This window comes from Anastrepha ludens, chromosome 2 (assembly GCF_028408465.1).
Source record: "Anastrepha ludens isolate Willacy chromosome 2, idAnaLude1.1, whole genome shotgun sequence".
NCBI classification, from domain to species: Eukaryota; Metazoa; Arthropoda; class Insecta; order Diptera; family Tephritidae; genus Anastrepha; species Anastrepha ludens.
The window spans coordinates 30,218,656-30,237,051 of NC_071498.1; the positions used below are offsets into that span (position 1 = coordinate 30,218,656).

The 18,396-nt window shown below is 41.8% G+C and overlaps 2 protein-coding genes across 5 annotated transcripts in view; both read right to left on the reverse strand.

The window, feature by feature from the left end:
* The window catches only part of LOC128867410 (afadin), a 115,881-nt gene that overhangs the window by 15,578 nt on the left and 81,907 nt on the right, over nucleotides 1-18,396 (reverse strand). For all 4 annotated transcript variants that reach the window (XM_054108607.1, XM_054108622.1, XM_054108597.1 and 1 more), the window contains 10 exons: nucleotides 18,071-18,258; nucleotides 17,815-17,979; nucleotides 11,626-11,747; nucleotides 11,087-11,141; nucleotides 10,792-11,033; nucleotides 10,144-10,320; nucleotides 6,869-7,334; nucleotides 6,209-6,733; nucleotides 5,893-6,140; nucleotides 5,719-5,837 (listed from right to left, as the gene is read on the reverse strand). In XM_054108607.1, the coding sequence (XP_053964582.1) occupies nucleotides 5,719-5,837; nucleotides 5,893-6,140; nucleotides 6,209-6,733; nucleotides 6,869-7,334; nucleotides 10,144-10,320; nucleotides 10,792-11,033; nucleotides 11,087-11,141; nucleotides 11,626-11,747; nucleotides 17,815-17,979; nucleotides 18,071-18,258 (2,307 nt within the window). The remainder of the gene's footprint in view (nucleotides 1-5,718; nucleotides 5,838-5,892; nucleotides 6,141-6,208; nucleotides 6,734-6,868; nucleotides 7,335-10,143; nucleotides 10,321-10,791; nucleotides 11,034-11,086; nucleotides 11,142-11,625; nucleotides 11,748-17,814; nucleotides 17,980-18,070; nucleotides 18,259-18,396) is intronic.
* LOC128867433 (uncharacterized) lies at nucleotides 2,730-5,708 on the reverse strand. The gene is made up of 2 exons (XM_054108634.1): nucleotides 3,592-5,708; nucleotides 2,730-3,534 (listed from the first exon to the last, which is right to left on the reverse strand). The coding sequence occupies exons 1-2, from the start codon at nucleotides 5,333-5,335 to the stop codon at nucleotides 2,981-2,983; spliced, it is 2,298 nt and encodes a 765-aa protein (XP_053964609.1). The 5' UTR covers nucleotides 5,336-5,708; the 3' UTR covers nucleotides 2,730-2,980.

Below are 18,396 nucleotides of genomic sequence, written 5' to 3' on the forward strand. Positions count from 1 at the left end.
ATGCCCAAATTTTTCAATTCACTTTTTATTCTGAGTTCTGTATGACGATTCTGTACGACCGAAAATGTTTAGAATTTTAGGAAATCGTACCAATTATAGTAAATTTTAGATTTTGTAGATAAAAAAAAGAGACGCTATCGCGTAGTGACAGGTGTCAAAACAAAATACTACCAAAAAATAAACTCGAACCTGAAAGACCCTGTATGTATGTGTGTGGGTATGTATGTGCATATAAATGATAATTTGCAAACATTAAATAAAAAATAACGACACAGCACAACGGGAACAAGTAAATCATGAGAAAGAATGCAAACATATTTTGAAGAGAAAATCATTTTTTGTAAGGCAATCCAGTCCAGTGTTGTTTTGTTTCAACGTTGTGCCATTCAAGTTCATCAATCAATCAAGTTTTGTCCAAATAGCGAATATTATTACGAAATTAAAAATTATGTACTAAAAATTATCTATTTTAAGGTAGACTAGGAAAGGGTTGCCAAACTTCAATTAAAAATATTCGATTTATTACACTCAGCACCTTTTTATTTCAGCACAAGGCGCGTTCAGAGAAAATATATTAGGTAAACAAAAAATTAGCTTCTTTAGTGAGACTATCTTTTGACAGTCACTTGCCATCGATCGGTACAAAAGCGAGGTCCTGAGAACTTAGCTATTGGATAACCGAAATTCGCGATTAATGGATTTAGAATTGAGCATCTTGAAAACACAAATTTATTGCCACCCAATCCATAAGAAGAGTGATCCTGCAATCTGTGCTAATTACCGCGGGAATTTTTTTGCTAAATATCGCCTAGAAGGTTATAGCGAGCGTATTGTGTGAAGGGCTGAGGCCCACCATCAACCAAGTGATTGGACCTTATCAGTGTGGCTTTAGACCTGGAATATATAAAATCGACCAGAGATTCACAATACGTCAAGTCTGGGCAAATATCCATGAAAAGAGATGCAGCACACACCATCTTTTTGTCGACTTCAAAGCTGCATTCGGCAGCACGAAAAGGAGTTGCCTATGTGCCGCGATGTCTGAATTTGGTGTCCCCGCAAAACTAAAACGGCTATGCTAAAAGACGTTATTCAATACCAGAATTGGGAAGGACCTTTCCGAGCCATTTGATACCAAACGAGGTTTCAGACAGGGTGACTCGCTGTCGTGTGACTTCTTTAACCCGATGTTGGAGAGCATCGTACGAGACGCAGAACTTAATCGCGTACAGTTGCAACGATATTGACATCATCGGTCTTAACAACCGTGCTGTTAGTTCTACCTTCTCCAAACTGGATAAAAAGGCAAAGCGAATGGATCATGCGGTGTACGAGGACAAAACGAAGTACCTTCTGCCATCAAACAAACAGTCGGTGCACTCGCGTATCGGCGCCCACGTCACTATTGACAGTTATGATTTCGAGGTTGAAAGAGACTTCATTTATTTAGGAACCAGCATTAAAACCGATAGCAATGTCAGCCTTAAAATCCAACGGAAAATCTCACTTTCCAACCAGTGCTACTTTGGACTAAGTAGGCAATTGAGTACTAAAGTCCTCGTTCGACGAACAAAGCTAACACTCTACAAGGCTCTCATCATACTCGTCCTAACGTATGGCGCAGAAGCTTCGACCATGACAACATCCAATGAGGCGTGCTTTGGAGTGTTTCAGAGAAAGATTCTGCGTAAGACTTTTAGATCTTTACACGTTAGTCACGGCGAATATCGCAGGCGATGGAACAATGAGCTGTATGAGCTTTACGACAACGTAAACATAGCGCAGCGAATCAAGATCCAGTGGCCTCGTTGGCTGGGTCATGTCGTCCGAGTGGATACAAACGATCTGGTTCTGAAAGTATTCAATGCGGTACCTGCTGGGGTAGCAGAGGAAGAAGAGGACCTCCTCTGCGTTGGAAAGATCAGGTGCAGAAGTACCTGGCTTCATTTGGTGTGTCCAACTGGCGTAGGTTAACACGAGAAAGAAACGACTGGTGCGCTTTGTTAAATTCGACCAAAATCGAGTAAGCGGTTATCACGCCAATCAAGAAGAAGAAGAAGATCGACCAGTTGGGCTCACGAAAAATGTGTGCAGCAGGTTGACCAACGATCGATCGATCAAACCGTTCCCACGGCAATCGATTTTACTTAACCGGAACGACTCGCATTTATATCCGGACAAGGACTGTCACTTCGGCAGCATTTCTTGTAATATACAACTATGGGGAAGGTCTACGCTGCTTTATTAACAACAACGATCGATAAAAAATTGCTTACAATTCAATATGCTTTCAAGCGTCGGGTACAAGTCGTTCGAAACGTGTAACCAGACAGATTTTTCAATAAAACTGGCATTGTAACTTTCAGCCACTCTTAGTAAACGCCAGATTTGGCAACGAGTGACTTTTAATTTTTTAACCAATGAAAGGCACGAGCGTCATGGACGTAGAAGTTTCAAAAGGGTTGCGCTGATAATCTACTGCACTCAGGCGAAATGCTTCGAGATCGCACAAAGCACTGCTGAGTAGGCAAGGGGCTATTTAGAATTAAAAAAGTTAGCTTTGTCAAAAAAAAAAGTAAAAGTTTTCTTTTACTCTGAAGCACCCCTTGTACATATTCAGCGTGTGCCAATGTTGTTAGGAATTAACTAATAAAATTACCGGTATTTAAAAAAAAAATATTTTAAAAATTCCTTAAAACTTATAATATGAAGGTTAAGGCAATAAAAAACGATGTTTTTGCTTGAGGAGAAACCGTAATAAAACTACAAATAAGCTTAGCAATGGTTTTATAAGCAAAGCAGTTCCTTGTGCCGCCTGTTGTTGGCACTCAATGAGTTAAAGGAGTCCCATGGACCATTTAGATTTACAAAATTTACCACATTATGGGGAAACTCATATAGATGGGCACCCCTGAGGTACGAAGGAAAGTGTACTCTACTTTTTATCACATCATTGTCACAACCTTTATCCGCTAAGTCGTCAGCTTTCATTTGCGCCACCATCACTGTAATGTTCTGGTGAGTCGTTATTTGGCGCAGTTAAGTGCGGACACCGTGGATGTCGTGTAGCAGCAGAGCTCGTTGAAGCAGTAGTGGTATTGTCACCACCTTTCATGGCCAGCGTTAGAGAAAGCTTTGTGGATCCATCAGAACTGCGTTGTTGTTTTTGGTTACGTTTAACTGTGCGCACAGTGTTTCCCTTTGCGGTGGACATTACGCTACGTTGCCGTTTTAACCGACTCTTCTCCACTTCAGGGCAACTGTCATAGCATTTGAATGAAGGGGTCGAAGGGCCTATTGATGATTTGGCATTTTCTGGGATGGTTTCGTCGATGTCTGAGATATTAGTAACAATTGTTTGCTTACAATTGGCACAACAAGGACAATCACAGGTAATGGTGGTGCTGACAGATAGTTCTGATTCAGGTGTTAGTAAAGCGTGTGCGGCAGCTACATTTGACGGGGCAATCGATTTGGCGTAGTGTTGAGTATTAATTTCAGTTGATTTATCAATTCGTTGTTTGGTTTCGTTTTCTAAAGAGTTTTGAAAATTATTATCCTGCAAATTTATTTGAAAATCTTTGCCAGTACTGCCATGTAAGCTCCATTCTTTTAGCTGCTGCAAAATCTCCAACTGCTCCTGCTCTGTGAGATTCTTTTTTTTGCGTGGCAATGCCCCATCGCTTGTGGGGTATAAATATGACGTCGATTTCGAAAAAGTGTTTGACATCCCGGGCACGGATTCTTTGCGCCGTCCACTTGCATCAAAAGTTTTATGTCGCTCAAAAAATTCAGCCATTTCACGTACTTTGCCCTCCCCGAAAGGTGTAACGAAATGGTGCACCTGACTAACATCTTCTTTCTGTGTATCCTTGTGACCTTGTGAGAGCGTAAGTTTAGTTGTGTGGGAATGGCAGGTTAAGGATGGGGTTGAATCTACATCGTCATTATCTGAGCAGCGTGGAAAATGTATATTTGCATGGCTAAGTGAACGCTCTGGACAGTAGTTATGGACAGTTTCAGAGGAACTTTCGATTTCATATACACTAGGAACTTTAATGGTAACAACTGTGTTGGTTGTTGCTGCTGCTGGTAGATTTCCTCCTGCTCTTACATTGGAGGGAGTGACAGAAGTGCGGGTGGTGAAAACAGACTTTGAAACAGAAGTGCTCGTGATATTTACAAGATTGCTGGGGTTTTGTGTAGGGGCAGACCTTTTGCTTGGATTCGTACGCTGCTGTTGGTTACCGCTGAGACCGCCGCCAGAGGTGGCACGAATTGCGTTTAGTTCACGCTTTGGCCGTGTTATAGTCGTTGTTGTCATTGGCATTGTAGTATTTATATATAAATCGCGCAGTGGTTTCGTTATTAATGGCATTTTCTCAATGGACTCATTTGATGAACGATTACTATTCGTGCCACTGCCAGAGGTGTTGCTGGTTGCGGCGCTTCCAGAAGTCGAACGGTTGGAATTCAATTCCCGCCTTATCTTTTGTATCAACGGAATGCGTTCCCGCTCACTTTTATCCAAAGACTCGGCGGACGATTTATTGCTGTCGAGACCAGCTCGAGCATATTCACTTATGGCGTCATGTGTGTGGAATTTTCGGTTGATTCCCAATCCACGGTCTAACGAAATGCTGTCACGTCTGCGTGCTTTCGTTTCTTCCAAATCAAAACTTACGGTTTTGCGATACCCAGGCGCATTACGGCGTGCACTACTTATAATACCAGATGAGGGCTTCGCTACACGCTCTATGCGCTGCACAAGTTGGGATTGAGCAGGTTCTTGATGCGTCGGAACATAGGTTTTTACATCTTCTGTCGGTGAACCATCATCTATAAATGGGATATCATCCGATTCGGCAACCGAAGCTATGCCATCTTCATTGAGGGGTTGATGTGCCTCAGTATAAGACAAGTTTGTGAATGAGTCGTTAGACGCGCGTTTCTGTGTCGAGTTCGTTGGATCAGGGTCAGGGTCCATATACTCTTCAATGTATATCGAAGGAGGTGGTGTGCTGGTATTTAAGGTACTGTTAGTGCGCTGACGCACCGGACTATTGTGATAGTAGTTATTGTTGTTCTGGATGTTATTGAGATTAGCTTCGTTAGATAGATAAAGACTGCTAACTGAACGTGCTATGGGACGTGTGTCACGATAACGCGGATCGATGTGCAGCTGATGCCCCCTGGCACAAAGCTCTTCCTGCAACGAGGACGCACTCAAACGGCGCACAGGCGGAGATGATGAACGCATACAAATTAAGGACTCACGTCGGCTACGATTTAGGCTATCATCAGAAACCGAAGCAAAGTAACGATTGCTGTACATCGAGTGACGACGCTGATCGTGGTATGCCGCCGATGGCGTCGCTATAGAGTCCGATTCTATTTTTGGTTTAGTAAACCCAAATGGCGAAATTTATTATGTATTGTAATAATTTTGTTGGATTGTAAAATTTGTTTGTTAAGTGGCAGCATGTAAGGGAGGAGTTTAGTAAAAAAGCGATTAGCATTCATTGAGTTATTTAGTTACGTTATTACAAAATCGCACGAGTTTTCATACTAGCGTGTGCTTATAGTTAACTAAACAGTGAAATTTCAATCGACTTCGATACGTCAAAGTTACAAATAGACGTAGATTTGTATACTCTTAGCACATACATACTTATAAATACATAGATTTAGATACAGTTATACACAGCTATGACATACCACGTGCTATGACTGGACTTGGTTGTTGCAATAAGGTCGCTAAGCCATGATAAATAGCTCCTTGCTTTGCCACCTCCAAAGTTACTATCGGGCCGGTGCGCACAAGATAGTCTGCCGCTCTGGAAATATGTGAGATTTAGAACATTTCGCACACAGCCAAATGCATTTCCTTACTTTTCTTGGGTTATGCCAATCAGGCTCTGACCGTCAACGCGCAACAGCTGATCGCCAGCTTGCAGACGACCATCTGCATCAGCGGCACCGCCAGGCACGACGCTCTTTATGTAGATGCCTAAGCGTTCCTGGCCTGCGCCTTTAGCTGCAACAATGGACAGACCCATACCATTTGCATTCTTATGCAACTTGATTACCTGGACCTCGGGTTGCGGTAGTTTGTTGGACATAGCGCTGGATGACCGCGCCTAAAAGTATATAAGTATATTCAATCAATATGTCGTAATCTTACTTGGTTATTGTGCTAAGCACTTACATTGAATTGGTGCATGTAAACGGTCCATAGCCCAATGGATGTTGGCTGCGCAGCCAGGCGGCACATGCCTTGTTGTTGAAGTGGATTCAGAAAATCTACCAAACCGGACGGTATACCGCGCACAACGTCACAACTAAACCCGTCGTCGGGCAACAGCAAAGCTAAATGCAATTCTGGTAATTCTTCCAAACGTACTTCCCGACCATCGGAACGCGTAAGTTCATCTGCGACCGACTCGGCCATCCTTATTGCAGTGTCCACCAGATTTCGCGGTATTTTCTCTTGCTGTAGCAATGCGGCCATTTGCAATGAGTTCAAACGGAAGCAAGAGCAAGCCAGCTGTTGTATCTCTTCCACAGATGACTTGGGCGCTTGCAGAAATTGCGCACACTGGTTTATTTTTGCCAAATGGCAATCGGCTGCTAGTTCAAGTCCTTGACGCTCGGCCCACAACTCCAGCAATTGCAGGCGCTCGGACATTACTTTGCCCCATTCTGCCGTGCACATGTGAGAGTTAGCCACAATCTGGAAACGAAATGGAATGTGAAAATGCATTACTCATCACTTACTTTGGTGCAACATAGCCATATAAATCAAATTAAAAAACACTTTTTTTTATAATAAAAATAAAAATGGGATCAACAAACATTCTCTGCTCACCGTATTAAAGCAAATTACATTAATGTAATGGAATAGTTGGCTAAATAGTTGGATGGTTAGCGCTGCATTTACGCGACAACGACGCAGCAATGCCATTGCCGAACCAAGTACGGTCAGCACCAGTCCGGCAGCAGAGTCATGGTCAATGGTTTCGGAGAGGAACTGATTCAAGGTCTGTGACAATTCCATGCGAAAGCAGTTCACCAAATTACGAAATGCAGTTTGGACACTTTCAGCAAGCACCTCCTGAGCTTGCACGCTAAAAGCGCTTATGTGACGATCCGATTTTAGGAAGTGTAGGAACTCTGAGCTGTTAGCCATCCAAAAGGCCAAAATGCGTGGATCAGAATATTGTTCCTGTACAACTGTGTAAATCAAATTCGCCACATGATGTAGAAATATTGTTAATTTGTGGGCACGTTCAGTGGGTTGTAGTTCCGGACGGTAGTGAGTAGATGCACGATATCTAGAAAAAAAAGAAAACGGGAGTATGAATTATGTGAAAAATATGTAGGTATGTGTATATAGGCATATAACAAGTGTATGGCCGAGCTTTAAAGTAAATTATTATCGAAAATATTTTGGCGTAGGTATTCGTATAAATTTGCAGGACCCGCCCACGGTCCACCGAGCTGCTTAGACCAACGAAGTCGCTACTGTCGATATTGATAAGAGTCTTGACCGGCACTGGGCGGTAGTTATATAAGTGCCAACATTTAGTAGTAGCCGTTTGGCGGATGATGAGATGGAATTAGCTCCTACTCCTAGCCTACATAATAACCTACTTACCTAGCCGAACTTAATAGCTTCTTTTAATCTATTCTGCATTGAAAACCCCAACCTTAAAGTTCTCTCGGCTGATATTTCTATCATAAAACGATTATCAATCTTCTTCATTCAATGGCATTTACCGAAAAATTGGGAACCTGGGTGCCTCATGAGCTCAACGAAAAAAACAAAAAAAAGTCACCTTCAAATTGCTTCTCAGCATCTGGCCCGCCATCAAGCAACGCGCGTTTATAAACATCGTTTTTTTTATCGAATTGTCACGGAAGATGAAAAATGGTGCCTATACATCAATATGAACCAAAGATAGGAGGGTGACTCCAAGACATACGATAGAGCCAAGTGCCAAGCCGGATCTTCATACAAAGAAGTGTGTTTATGAGGACTGGCATGATGCACTGGGAAATGCTCGAAAAGAATGCCACGGTCAACAAGGAGCTTTGCATTGTTCAGCTAAACCGCGTGAATGAGGCTATAGGACTGAAAAGATCTTGTCGACATGGTCAAACCATACTTCTTCACGACAATGCCAGGCCCTATGTTGCACAAGTCCTTCAGCATCCGCCATATTCTCCGGACCTTTCACCGGCCGATTATCATCTTTTCCGCTCCCGGTAAAACCATATGAAAGGCGTTCCCTTCGATAGCAAAGAGGAAAACTGGCTCAACAACTTCTTTGACACCACACTAGGCGATTTTTGGAGGAACGACATCAACAAATTCGTTGAGAGGTGGGAAAAGGTTGTAAAACGAATATATAATTGAATAACTTATTGATATAATTACTGTTTTTTGTTGAAATAAAAGTCTTCGGTAAAAACGCTACGAACTTATTTCCCAACCTAATACACATGGTCCGGCACTCGAACTGTAACCAACTTCAGGCCGCTCCCGCACGTTCATCAGCTGCCTATTAGTTGGCTAAGTGACAGTCTGGAGTAGTAATTACAAACGCGCGGAAGCATTTCTCCGAGAGTAAACGCGAAAAAAGAAAATCAGTAATGGATTTCAAACGTAAAAGTGAATTTCATTATATTTGGCTGAAAAAAAAGCCAACCAGCGATTGTTCGTGAACCCGAGCACCTTCAAGTAAATAAAGTTTTTGTTTGACGCACCATTACTCGTTACAATGATACTGGTAGCATCGCGAAACGTCATGGAGGTGGTCATCAAAAGACTGCAAAGTCACGTGAAATGGTTCAAAAAGTGAAGAAGCGACTTGAGCAAAATCCCTGACGAGTGCCAATCAAACGGCGAAAGAACTGAAAATGTCTGACCGTAGCATCCGCCGCATACTGAAAAATGATCTCCAAGTCAAGCCTTGCAAGATCCAACTGGCGCATGATCACACACCAAAGCAGCAACAAGTCAGACTTGAGAGAGCGAAGGAATTGTTTCGCTTGGCCGAGAGAGGTCGATTTCCGAGCATTGTGTTTTCTGACGAGAAAATTGAGCTATTCGTGAGGGGTTTATTTGACCGACCGTTTATACGAGAATTTGAGTTATCGATTGGACACCAGAAGGCAGCACCCGCCACAGATGATGGTTTGTGCCGCGGTAACCGCAGATGGGCGCTCTCATTCATCGATCCTGGCGTCAAGGTAAATGCGAAATATTATCGGGAAAGTATTCTGGATATTGCTTTTCAACCGTGGGCAGACAAATATTTCGGTGGCAAACCATGGACGTTTCAACAGGACTCGGCACCGTCTCACAAAGCTCAAGTGAACCAAGAATGGCTAAAAAACAACGTTCCGAACTTCATAATGTCCACACAATGGCTCTCAAATTCACCAGACGTGAATCCGATGGATTATTCGCTTTGAGTCATTTTGGGGAGGAAGGTCCGAGCTAAAAGATTCAAAAATCTATTGTCCGCGAAGGGGCCAAAATACGTGCAAGTCACATTCGGACAGCGTGCGATTCGTTTTTGGACCATCTCAAGTTCATAGTCAAGGCAAAAGGTGGTCATATCGAGCAAAAGTAAATTGATTCTTAATTTTGTATTATTTTCACACTTTTTCTACTTTGAATTGAATAAAAGTAATTTTCCAAACTAAATTTATGGCCTTCTTAATTGGTTATACTTCGAGTGCCGGACCCTGTGTTGTATATGTACAATATTATTGATCTCTCTCTCGATCCGTATATTAAAAAGAGTGCATGGGAGCATTCAATTTCTTCACTGAGTGCAATACTTTCGAGTGAAAGGTTTTAATTTTTGAAAATTCGCGCACAAAGAGGAAGAATACGTAACAAATAAATTTAATTCATAAACTATATTACAACAAAATCAATTTGTAATCTAATTAGTAAATTTGCGCAAGTGTTAAGTTGCAAGCACACATAGGAGATTAAATGCGCCACACAACGAGGTTTTTTTATGTGCATTTAAAATTCATACATACATATATACAATTCTTCGGCAGTTGCAATAAAAATATGGCAGACCATGCGAGCAAATTGGCATTTTTTACACTTTTTTTTACCTGGCACACAAATATAGTGAGTACACCGGCGCCAATTTAAAGTGCGGCGCATTCACATCCAGCTCCGTTATAATGTGTCTAAGGAATAGTTCCTGATGTGTCTCAGGAAATTCCAAGACGGCAGGCAAAATTGCTTCCTGTCCTTGATTCTCCGAGGCGCTCGTAATTTTCGGCGATCTGTGGAAATGGAAAAGAGAGTAATTGGCATAAGATTTAAGGCGAAATGTTGCAGATGTTACAAATGAGTCAAATGAGATTTTATTATTAAAACTATGGATACGAAACAAATGTGGATTTAGCACTTCAATGCAATAGAAACTGCACAAATGATGTAAAAGTTGGCGAAAAAAGAAAACACAACTCAATCGATTATGGCAACACAAAAGTATGTAAGTTAAACGAAATTTAGTTGATACAAATTAAAAACAACAAAAAAAAAATTGTTTCGTGTGCAAAGATTTGTATAAAACGCATTAAAGCCGATGTTTGTGGTAACATTTTTTTTGTTTTTTTTTTTTTCTTGTAGAATTAAGCATTAGTGCTTTACTACAATTCCGTTTTTGCCAGCTGTTCCAAAGTTTGGAAAAAAAAACCATTGAAATTTTTTTTAACGATATTGAAAACATGAAAATAGTAGCATTAAATTACCTCTCCTGGCTATTCGAGCCGCCAGATTTTAAGCTTGAAATGGACTTGGTTTCATTTTCCAAGTTACCCTCAATACTTTGACCATCAAAGGCTGTGCTGCCGGCGTGGCTGTGATGGTCACCATAACGCATTTTGGCCTCATCTTGATCGCGCAAGCCCAACGTATGCTCGGCGACATTTGCACCACCACCACCGCTATTTCCACTATTGTTGCTGTTGCCTCCACTTTCGTTCTTTTGTACCTAAAATTTTGAAAAATTAGTTTTATTTCACTATTCGAATATTGCAAACTTACAGAATTCAATGCGCCATCTTCGTCGTTCCATGAGCCGGGCGAAGTTGGCGAGCGGCTGGCAAGGCAAATGAAATTGTTGTACATGGCCCGGCAGCAATAGATTCGTGCGATCGATTTTTTGTTTTTTATACGCGTACGTTTGGTTGTGTTTGTGTTATGTTAATTAAGTTTTCAAAATGATTTGGGATGTGTAAGTTGCGATTAAGGAGAATGTGCACGAACGTAGAGATGTTTATTTAGGAAAACAAACAATAATTAAAACAAAAATAAGATAATGAAAAAATCAAATAAATGAATAAAATATTTTAAAGGGTAACACAAATAAGTTAATAAAAAAATGGTATACGAGGAAATTTTACAACATCAAAAAACATACAAAACAAAAAGCGATTAAAGCGATGATTCATAGGGTTTGTAGCAAAGTTCATTAAATGTTTCAGTAATACACACAACATTAAACATCAATAATGCATTTTTTCAAAACATCTAACAAATATTGTTAAAAGTTGTAGGCTGAAATAAATTTTGCGTTTGTTTACCTTTCGTACAGGCACGCTGAGTCCAATTGTGACTGTGACAATGCCAAGTTGTAACGTCCATCGGTGGGCGAATCCACAAATCTGTATGAGGCCACGCGTCCAAACATGACAACAGAGCCATTCTGTGAAAAATTCAAGAAAATTTTCATTATTCATTTTCAATTACATAAAAGTAATTATGAAATTTAGGTAATGATTACATTTAAATACGAGTATGGTTGCATCGCTCAACGTTAATTTGTCCTCAGCCAGCTTCCGCTATTCACCAAATCACATTTCAAACTAAATGAGGGGCGTTTAAAATCACGCCATCGAAAACTCTCGTGACGCTAATGATGTTGCATCAACAAATCGACAGGTCAACAAAATCAAGCAACACACAAAACCATTGTAGACGAACACAATTTGAATACCATCATTGATGCTGGCTTACTGCTAATTTTGTACAGCAACACACGCACACATAGACACACATACCCACTAAGGCATATGTCATGCAAGGAAACCCACTAGTACCACTGGTGTGCTTCTAGTGGATTTAAAACCGGTTTAGGTTAAGGAGAGCGGGGTAAACGAGGACACCGGGAATGGAGCTTGAGGATGAACTCCTTTACGTGTTTATTTATTTGAGTTTCCGGACCGTGTTATCTCTCGAAGAGGTGATCACAATTGGCCACAGAGATCTTGTGATTTAACACCTTGTGACTTTTACTTTGGGGCCACGTGAAAAAGAAGGTATACGCCAACAGCCCAGGGTCGATTCAAGACCTCAAAGATGGAATTCGTGAGGCTATCGAGGACATAGGGCAGCCACTGTGCAATTCGGTTATGGAAAATTTCATGAATAGGATATTATCCTGTAAGCGTGGTCGTGGTGGTAATTTGCCTGATGTTATTTTCCACTATTAACGGCATACCATCCTCTTTATAATGAAATAAACATCGGATCATTTATATTAAAAAATAGCATTTTTTAATATCAAAATAACACCTCTTATAGGAAAACCCTTTATCTCATACAGTTTGTTATTGGATCAAGAGCCTTGTGGCTTGGATATTGAGCCTTGTGGCTTGCTGATTCATGGAGTCGCTCTTATTGGAAGAGCTTGTTGTTATTTTTGTAGTAGCAGCATACGGATATAAATTCGGGTCGTTGTAGTAACGTAGAACCGACTCCCTTGCGAACGAGAATCGACACAGGCACAGTCATCATGCCTGTAGTGTGCACGCAATGTACGCTTTGAGTTTACCATTTCGTAAGTGCCCCGACGACTTGCTCGGCAAATGAAATGATGAATAAAAACGCAACTTCCTGCATACTTATGGGCGGGCATGAATTTAAGCAGAGCAGAATTATTACCAATTCGTTTTCCCTCCCCTGTCCATGTAAGGAAGCGGTGAGATCAATATAAAGATTTTCCCTGAGGGCATTCCTGTTTCATGACATGAATCGAGCCAGGGAAATACTGCATCAGAAGATTTACGAGAAAAAAAAACGAGACTGATGGCATTTACTTATTAGTTACGAAGACAGATGAGTAGCGAAGTGGTCCACAATTGACGAAATCGTAGTATTGATTGGATCTGCTTCTACCTGCTTACAAGATTAATTTGAAACCACCTATAAAAGCGAAAAACAATGTCCTGGGTGTTAAGCAAAAGCAAGGTAGGTGAATAAAAAAAATGGAAGAATATACTAGTAGAAAAACTTTACGAAGAAAATCATCTTGATTGAAGAGACGCATTTCTCACTTGAAGACAATACCAACCATGCATGGTGAAAAAAATGTGGAAGGTGTGGCCAATATCAGACCATTAACTGGCTCTCAGCTAATTTGTAGCAATCAGCTAATGGGCTGATGTAACCGGAGTCATTTATGAAAAACTAAGAGTGGGCTGATTGGGTGAGATAAGAAAAAAAATAGCTCATATTACTACGCCACCGTCCAAGTCTGATTGAACGAGAAAGGGTACCCGTTGATATGGCGGCCAAAGTTACTCGCTCAATTTCGTTTTTCACCATTGCTGAAGGCCAAACCTGGTAATTTGTCATCATTGCCAACAAACCGTTTTGCCGAATTCGGCGGCTGAGAATCCACGGCTCGTTACCCATTTTATGATAGCGGAGTGTTTGGAGTATTCTTAATCAAGAATACGACTGGCAATGCTGTTACCTTTAACGACGTTCATTACCGTGAGATAACAAGCAGACTTTCTCTGGCCTCTGGTTGTAGCAGTGGTGTCACGAAAAGACCATTCATCTTTATTAAAGTATTACAATACCAACATAGAAGTTTTAAAATAAACACTCCGTTTTTTTTTCAAATTCCAAACTCTTTCCAGTATTTCCGGCAGGGTGGCTACATACACACTTGCATGCACATCAATGAACTGTGTACGCCCCTTTTATATATTTTTTAGTCTCTCTTTTTTAATTAGTAAATTAGTTCATATTATCAGCTTTGGAGCTTGAATTGAAAATACTTTCGCATTTATGTACATACAACACACACACATATACACATGTGTGTAAAAAATTTTAACATGCTTTGTTTTGCGTTTATACCGTAAATACGTAACAATTAATTCCCTTTCCATTGCTTGCTAACGGTCAGTTGATTTACGGCTTTGCACTTAAGACCTCGAAAAAACAGAAATAAAAAATAAATAAAAACAATTTCCATAACTTCATGGTCCATTTCACAGTGGGCTTTGAACCTGGGCTGCCTGAATGGTAGTCACCCAGAAGCTCCCTCATTAGCTCGGCAGCCGCCACTTGTTTTAGGCCTTTGCAACTTCGGAAAGACTTGCCTTCTACGTGCTAACGTATGGTCCGTAATTACTGAGATGATTTCCCCTCTTACTCCGATTGGATTTCCTTCTGATTGACTCCAGCTCTTAGGCTATGAGGCTCTGAGCTCTGCTTTTCAGATGGTAAGTGAAGTATTTATCTGTTAAACCTTGCTAGTTATTTTGAATACTTGTTTGGTAGACTTGATGAACTCGACAGATGGAAAAGTGTAGCACTTATTTGGTTACCTGAATATACTGATGGCAACGAAACGGCTGACGTACTGGGGAAAACAAGCCCGATAAAAAAATTCACGGAACCTTAGGCGGTTGACATTTAAGAGTGGCACAGCCTTAAATCCTGCTCTCAGTCTTAAATCTCCCTAGACATCTCAAGCTCTCAGAACCAAGCTTCTGTTTAGGTAAGAGAAACGTTTTTAGTTTGCCTTTGAGTGGTGGAAGATGGTTACTATATATGGCTAAGTTGCGAGTTTAATAATTAATTGAGTACGCCGACCGCCTTTGCAGAGTGGATTGGTGGTAGTGCTCGGCTTCGAATCTCCGGAAGTGAAACACCAAATTATGCAGGCAATGGCAAACCTCCGAATGTATTTCCGCCATGAAAAAGCTCCTTATAAAAAACCATCTGCTGTTCGGCAGAATGTAAATCTCTCAAAATTTCAAGACGCACTGCATAAATAGGAGAAGTTATGCCATAGCAGCGATGGACCTATCAAATGTTTTCGATACAATTAGCCATTCTACGCTACCAGATGATATCCATCAATCGACCCTCCCGCCTGGACTGAAGAGGTGCTCTGCGAACTACTTGGGTAGGCAAGAATCGTCTGCCAGCTTTCGCAGCTCAAACCAGAGAGTGAGTCCTGCAGGGTGGTGTCCTTTCACCTTTGCTTTTCAACTTCTATATCTCGAAGCTACCCTAACCACCAGAGGGAGTTTCATGAGTCTCCTATGCTGACGATTGCTCGACAATAGCGTGTGGCAAAGACATAATCAGCTTGGCATATTCCCATGGCAGCCGGTTCTACCCTTCCTTTCTCGTTTTTTCGAATGCTTTTCCCCACTAAGTCTACGGCGACCTTCTTTTCCACCTGGACGAAGAAGGTGGACGACACACCACTACCTGCCGTAAAAAACACAAACCTTTTGGGGTTCACTTTGGACAGTTTACTCTCCTTCTCGGCGCATACAAGGTCCTCAAATCGCTAGCCGGTAGCATTTGGGGCAAAGACAAAGAAATGTCGCTGGCGACATTTAAAGCAATTGGGCGGTTGGCTCTGAATACGCTGCGCCTCTCTATTCGCCTGGGATTAATGATTCGCAGTAGACCTGTCAGAATACTGCTATCAGGACAGCCGCGGGATGTCTCCTGATGTCTCACGTGTAACAACTTCACAACGAGACGACTATACTTCTGGTTAAGGAGCATATTTCGATGCTCAGCAAGCAATTCCTGTTGGGTTGATCCCACGGGAACTACCCCTGCCAGCACTTGCTGAAGGCAGAGTCACCTCCCAGGCTGAGTCAGAAGATTTCTCTTCCACTGTACGGACAAGATCCCGTTTTGAACACAACTACTGGATCATACAGTTTACAGGCAGACATTAAACGGCATTCATCGCGAGTGCCTTACCACCTTCCTAATCTCACGACCCCGGACTGTGGCCATCGGAGTCCAACCGCCACCGATCGCAGACGAAGAGGTTCAGCTGTCTCGTGAGACTCGCGTAACTTTGGCCCAATCACGTTCTGGATACCGTAGCAGGTTAAACTCCTTCTTCTTCTTCTTCTTCTTAATTGGCGCGATAACCGCTTACGCGATTTTGGCCGAGATTAACAAAGCGCGCCAGTCGTTTCTTTCTCGTGCTAACCGGCGCCAATTGGACACTCCAAGTGAAGCCAAGTCCCTCTCCACCTGATCTTTCCAACGCAGAGGAGGCCGCCCTCTTCCTCTGCTACCACCAGCTGGTACCGCATCGAATACTTTCAAAGCCGGAGCGTTTGTATCCATTCGGACGACATGACCCAGCCAACGAAGCCGCTGGATCTTTATTCGCTGCGCTATGTCTATGTCGTCGTAAAGCTCATACAGCTCATCGTTCCATCGTCTACGATATTCGCCGTTGCCAACGTGCAAAGGTCCAAAAATCTTACGCAGAATCTTTCTCTCGAGCACTCCAAGCGTCGCTTCACCGGATGTTGTCATCGTCCAAGCTTCTGCGCCATACGTTAGGACGGGCATGATGAGAGTCTTGTAGAGGGGCCATAATCGGCCCGACATACTAAACATAGGTATGTCCGGCATGTGAAGGTACTCTGCACGAACATCATCATCATCGGTTCCTGTTTCTCCCACTGGAGCATAGCGCCTCAGTAAAACATCTCCATCTGGTTCTGTTTTTAGCAAGAAGCTTAATTTCGTTCCAAGTTTTTCCTGACGTTTCAATTTCCTTCTGGATCTTTCTCATCCAAGATCTTGTGGATTCCAATCCAGTGCTTGACGAAAGATTTCATTTGCGTCATTGCGAAGCGTATTCCCAATCCACCTTCACTTTCGCAGTTCTACCATATTAGCTACCGGCTGAATTTTGCACCTCTCGTATATTTCGTCGTTACTTATTATGTTGGGCCACCAGATCTTCAATATTATGGGTAAACATCTGTTCACCCAGCTTTGAATTTTGTTTTCACTCCGAGTACTGATGGTAGATCGTACATTTGACATGAAAATCCGTAATTTTGTGTGTACGCTGAGGATGTTCGCTGACCAAATAGATCGGAGCTATGCATACGCGCCGTTCGCTTTATTTATTCTGGCAATAACGTTTCGTTTCGCACTATCTTCAGCAACAATGATACTGCCCAAGTAAGTAAAAGTGTCAACGTTCTCAATTTTATAATCATTTAAGAGGAACGGGTGGCTGCTTGTGGACCGAATTTTCATGGCTTTCGTTTTCTTGTGATCTATTTTTAGTACTGTATTCAACGGGGTTGAGAACAGATCGTCAATTGCACTATAACTGCACGATACTAACCACCTATGCACATGCCTCCTTAATCCCAACCAAAAACCAAAACACCCCTCTCGCTTTGGATCCAATTCGTTGGATTCTTGGGCCTACAGCTAGATAAGATTGACGATGACGATCGGTGACAGAGTTTGATGAACTACTATAACAGCAACACCAACAGCTATAAAATGCCAAAAAGGTAGAAATCATTGCTTTGCCACCAGCTCTTAGAGACAAACCTAACGATATCTATTCGTAAGTTACTCTCTTTTCCCCGTTCGCACAAATACAGAATCAGTTGTTAAATGCGAAAGTTCAAAGTGGCTTGAATCAATTCCAAGCAAGTTCCAAGCAAACTTATACTCACATGCAAAATAGTAGGTTGGGTTATGTGGTGACCATTGACGAAGGTGAGGGCATCAGCATGTAATGGAGTCACAGTGCAAACACCTTCCAGCAATGAAATCAGGCAATGACGCGCTTGAATTGATGGTCCAAACAGCTGCAGGGTGTTCGTGTTTGCGGAACCAACCTATTCAAATATACCGGATATAAATATTAACAAATTCTCTTAGATTTATTATGTTTGATAGGTATATGCATTGTGCTCTCGCTTAACTTACCTCTATAGGGTCATTGCCCAATTTAATGCGACGACCCCCATCGCCACTATGTGTTACTTCCACCAAAACTGCGCCTTCTCGATCGCTGGATATGCTGTTTGCTCCATTTGAGGCACCTAATGGTTTTTTCTTGCGCCGTCGAGGTTGAGAGTCCGCTGGACGCCGTCTCACATGGAACATAATTGAACCTGCAAAAACAAAAAACTATTTTTTTAATTTAAGAATATTATGATAAAGTTAAATATTAAGTAAAGAAAATGCATAGAATTACAAACGAAATAACAAATTCTAATACGTGTTAAATTCATCATTCATTGGAGTCCAAG

What these genes read in the sequence shown, in the direction of transcription:
- LOC128867433 (XM_054108634.1), bottom strand. Translation starts at nt 5,335, where the DNA reads ATGTACAGCAATCGTTACTTTGCTTCGGTTTCTGATGATAGCCTAAAT. An exon ending in AGAATGGAGCTTACATGGCA is followed by an intron (nt 3,535 to 3,591) that starts GTACTGGCAAAG and finishes AAAACTCTTTAG; the next exon opens with AAAACGAAACCAAACAACGA.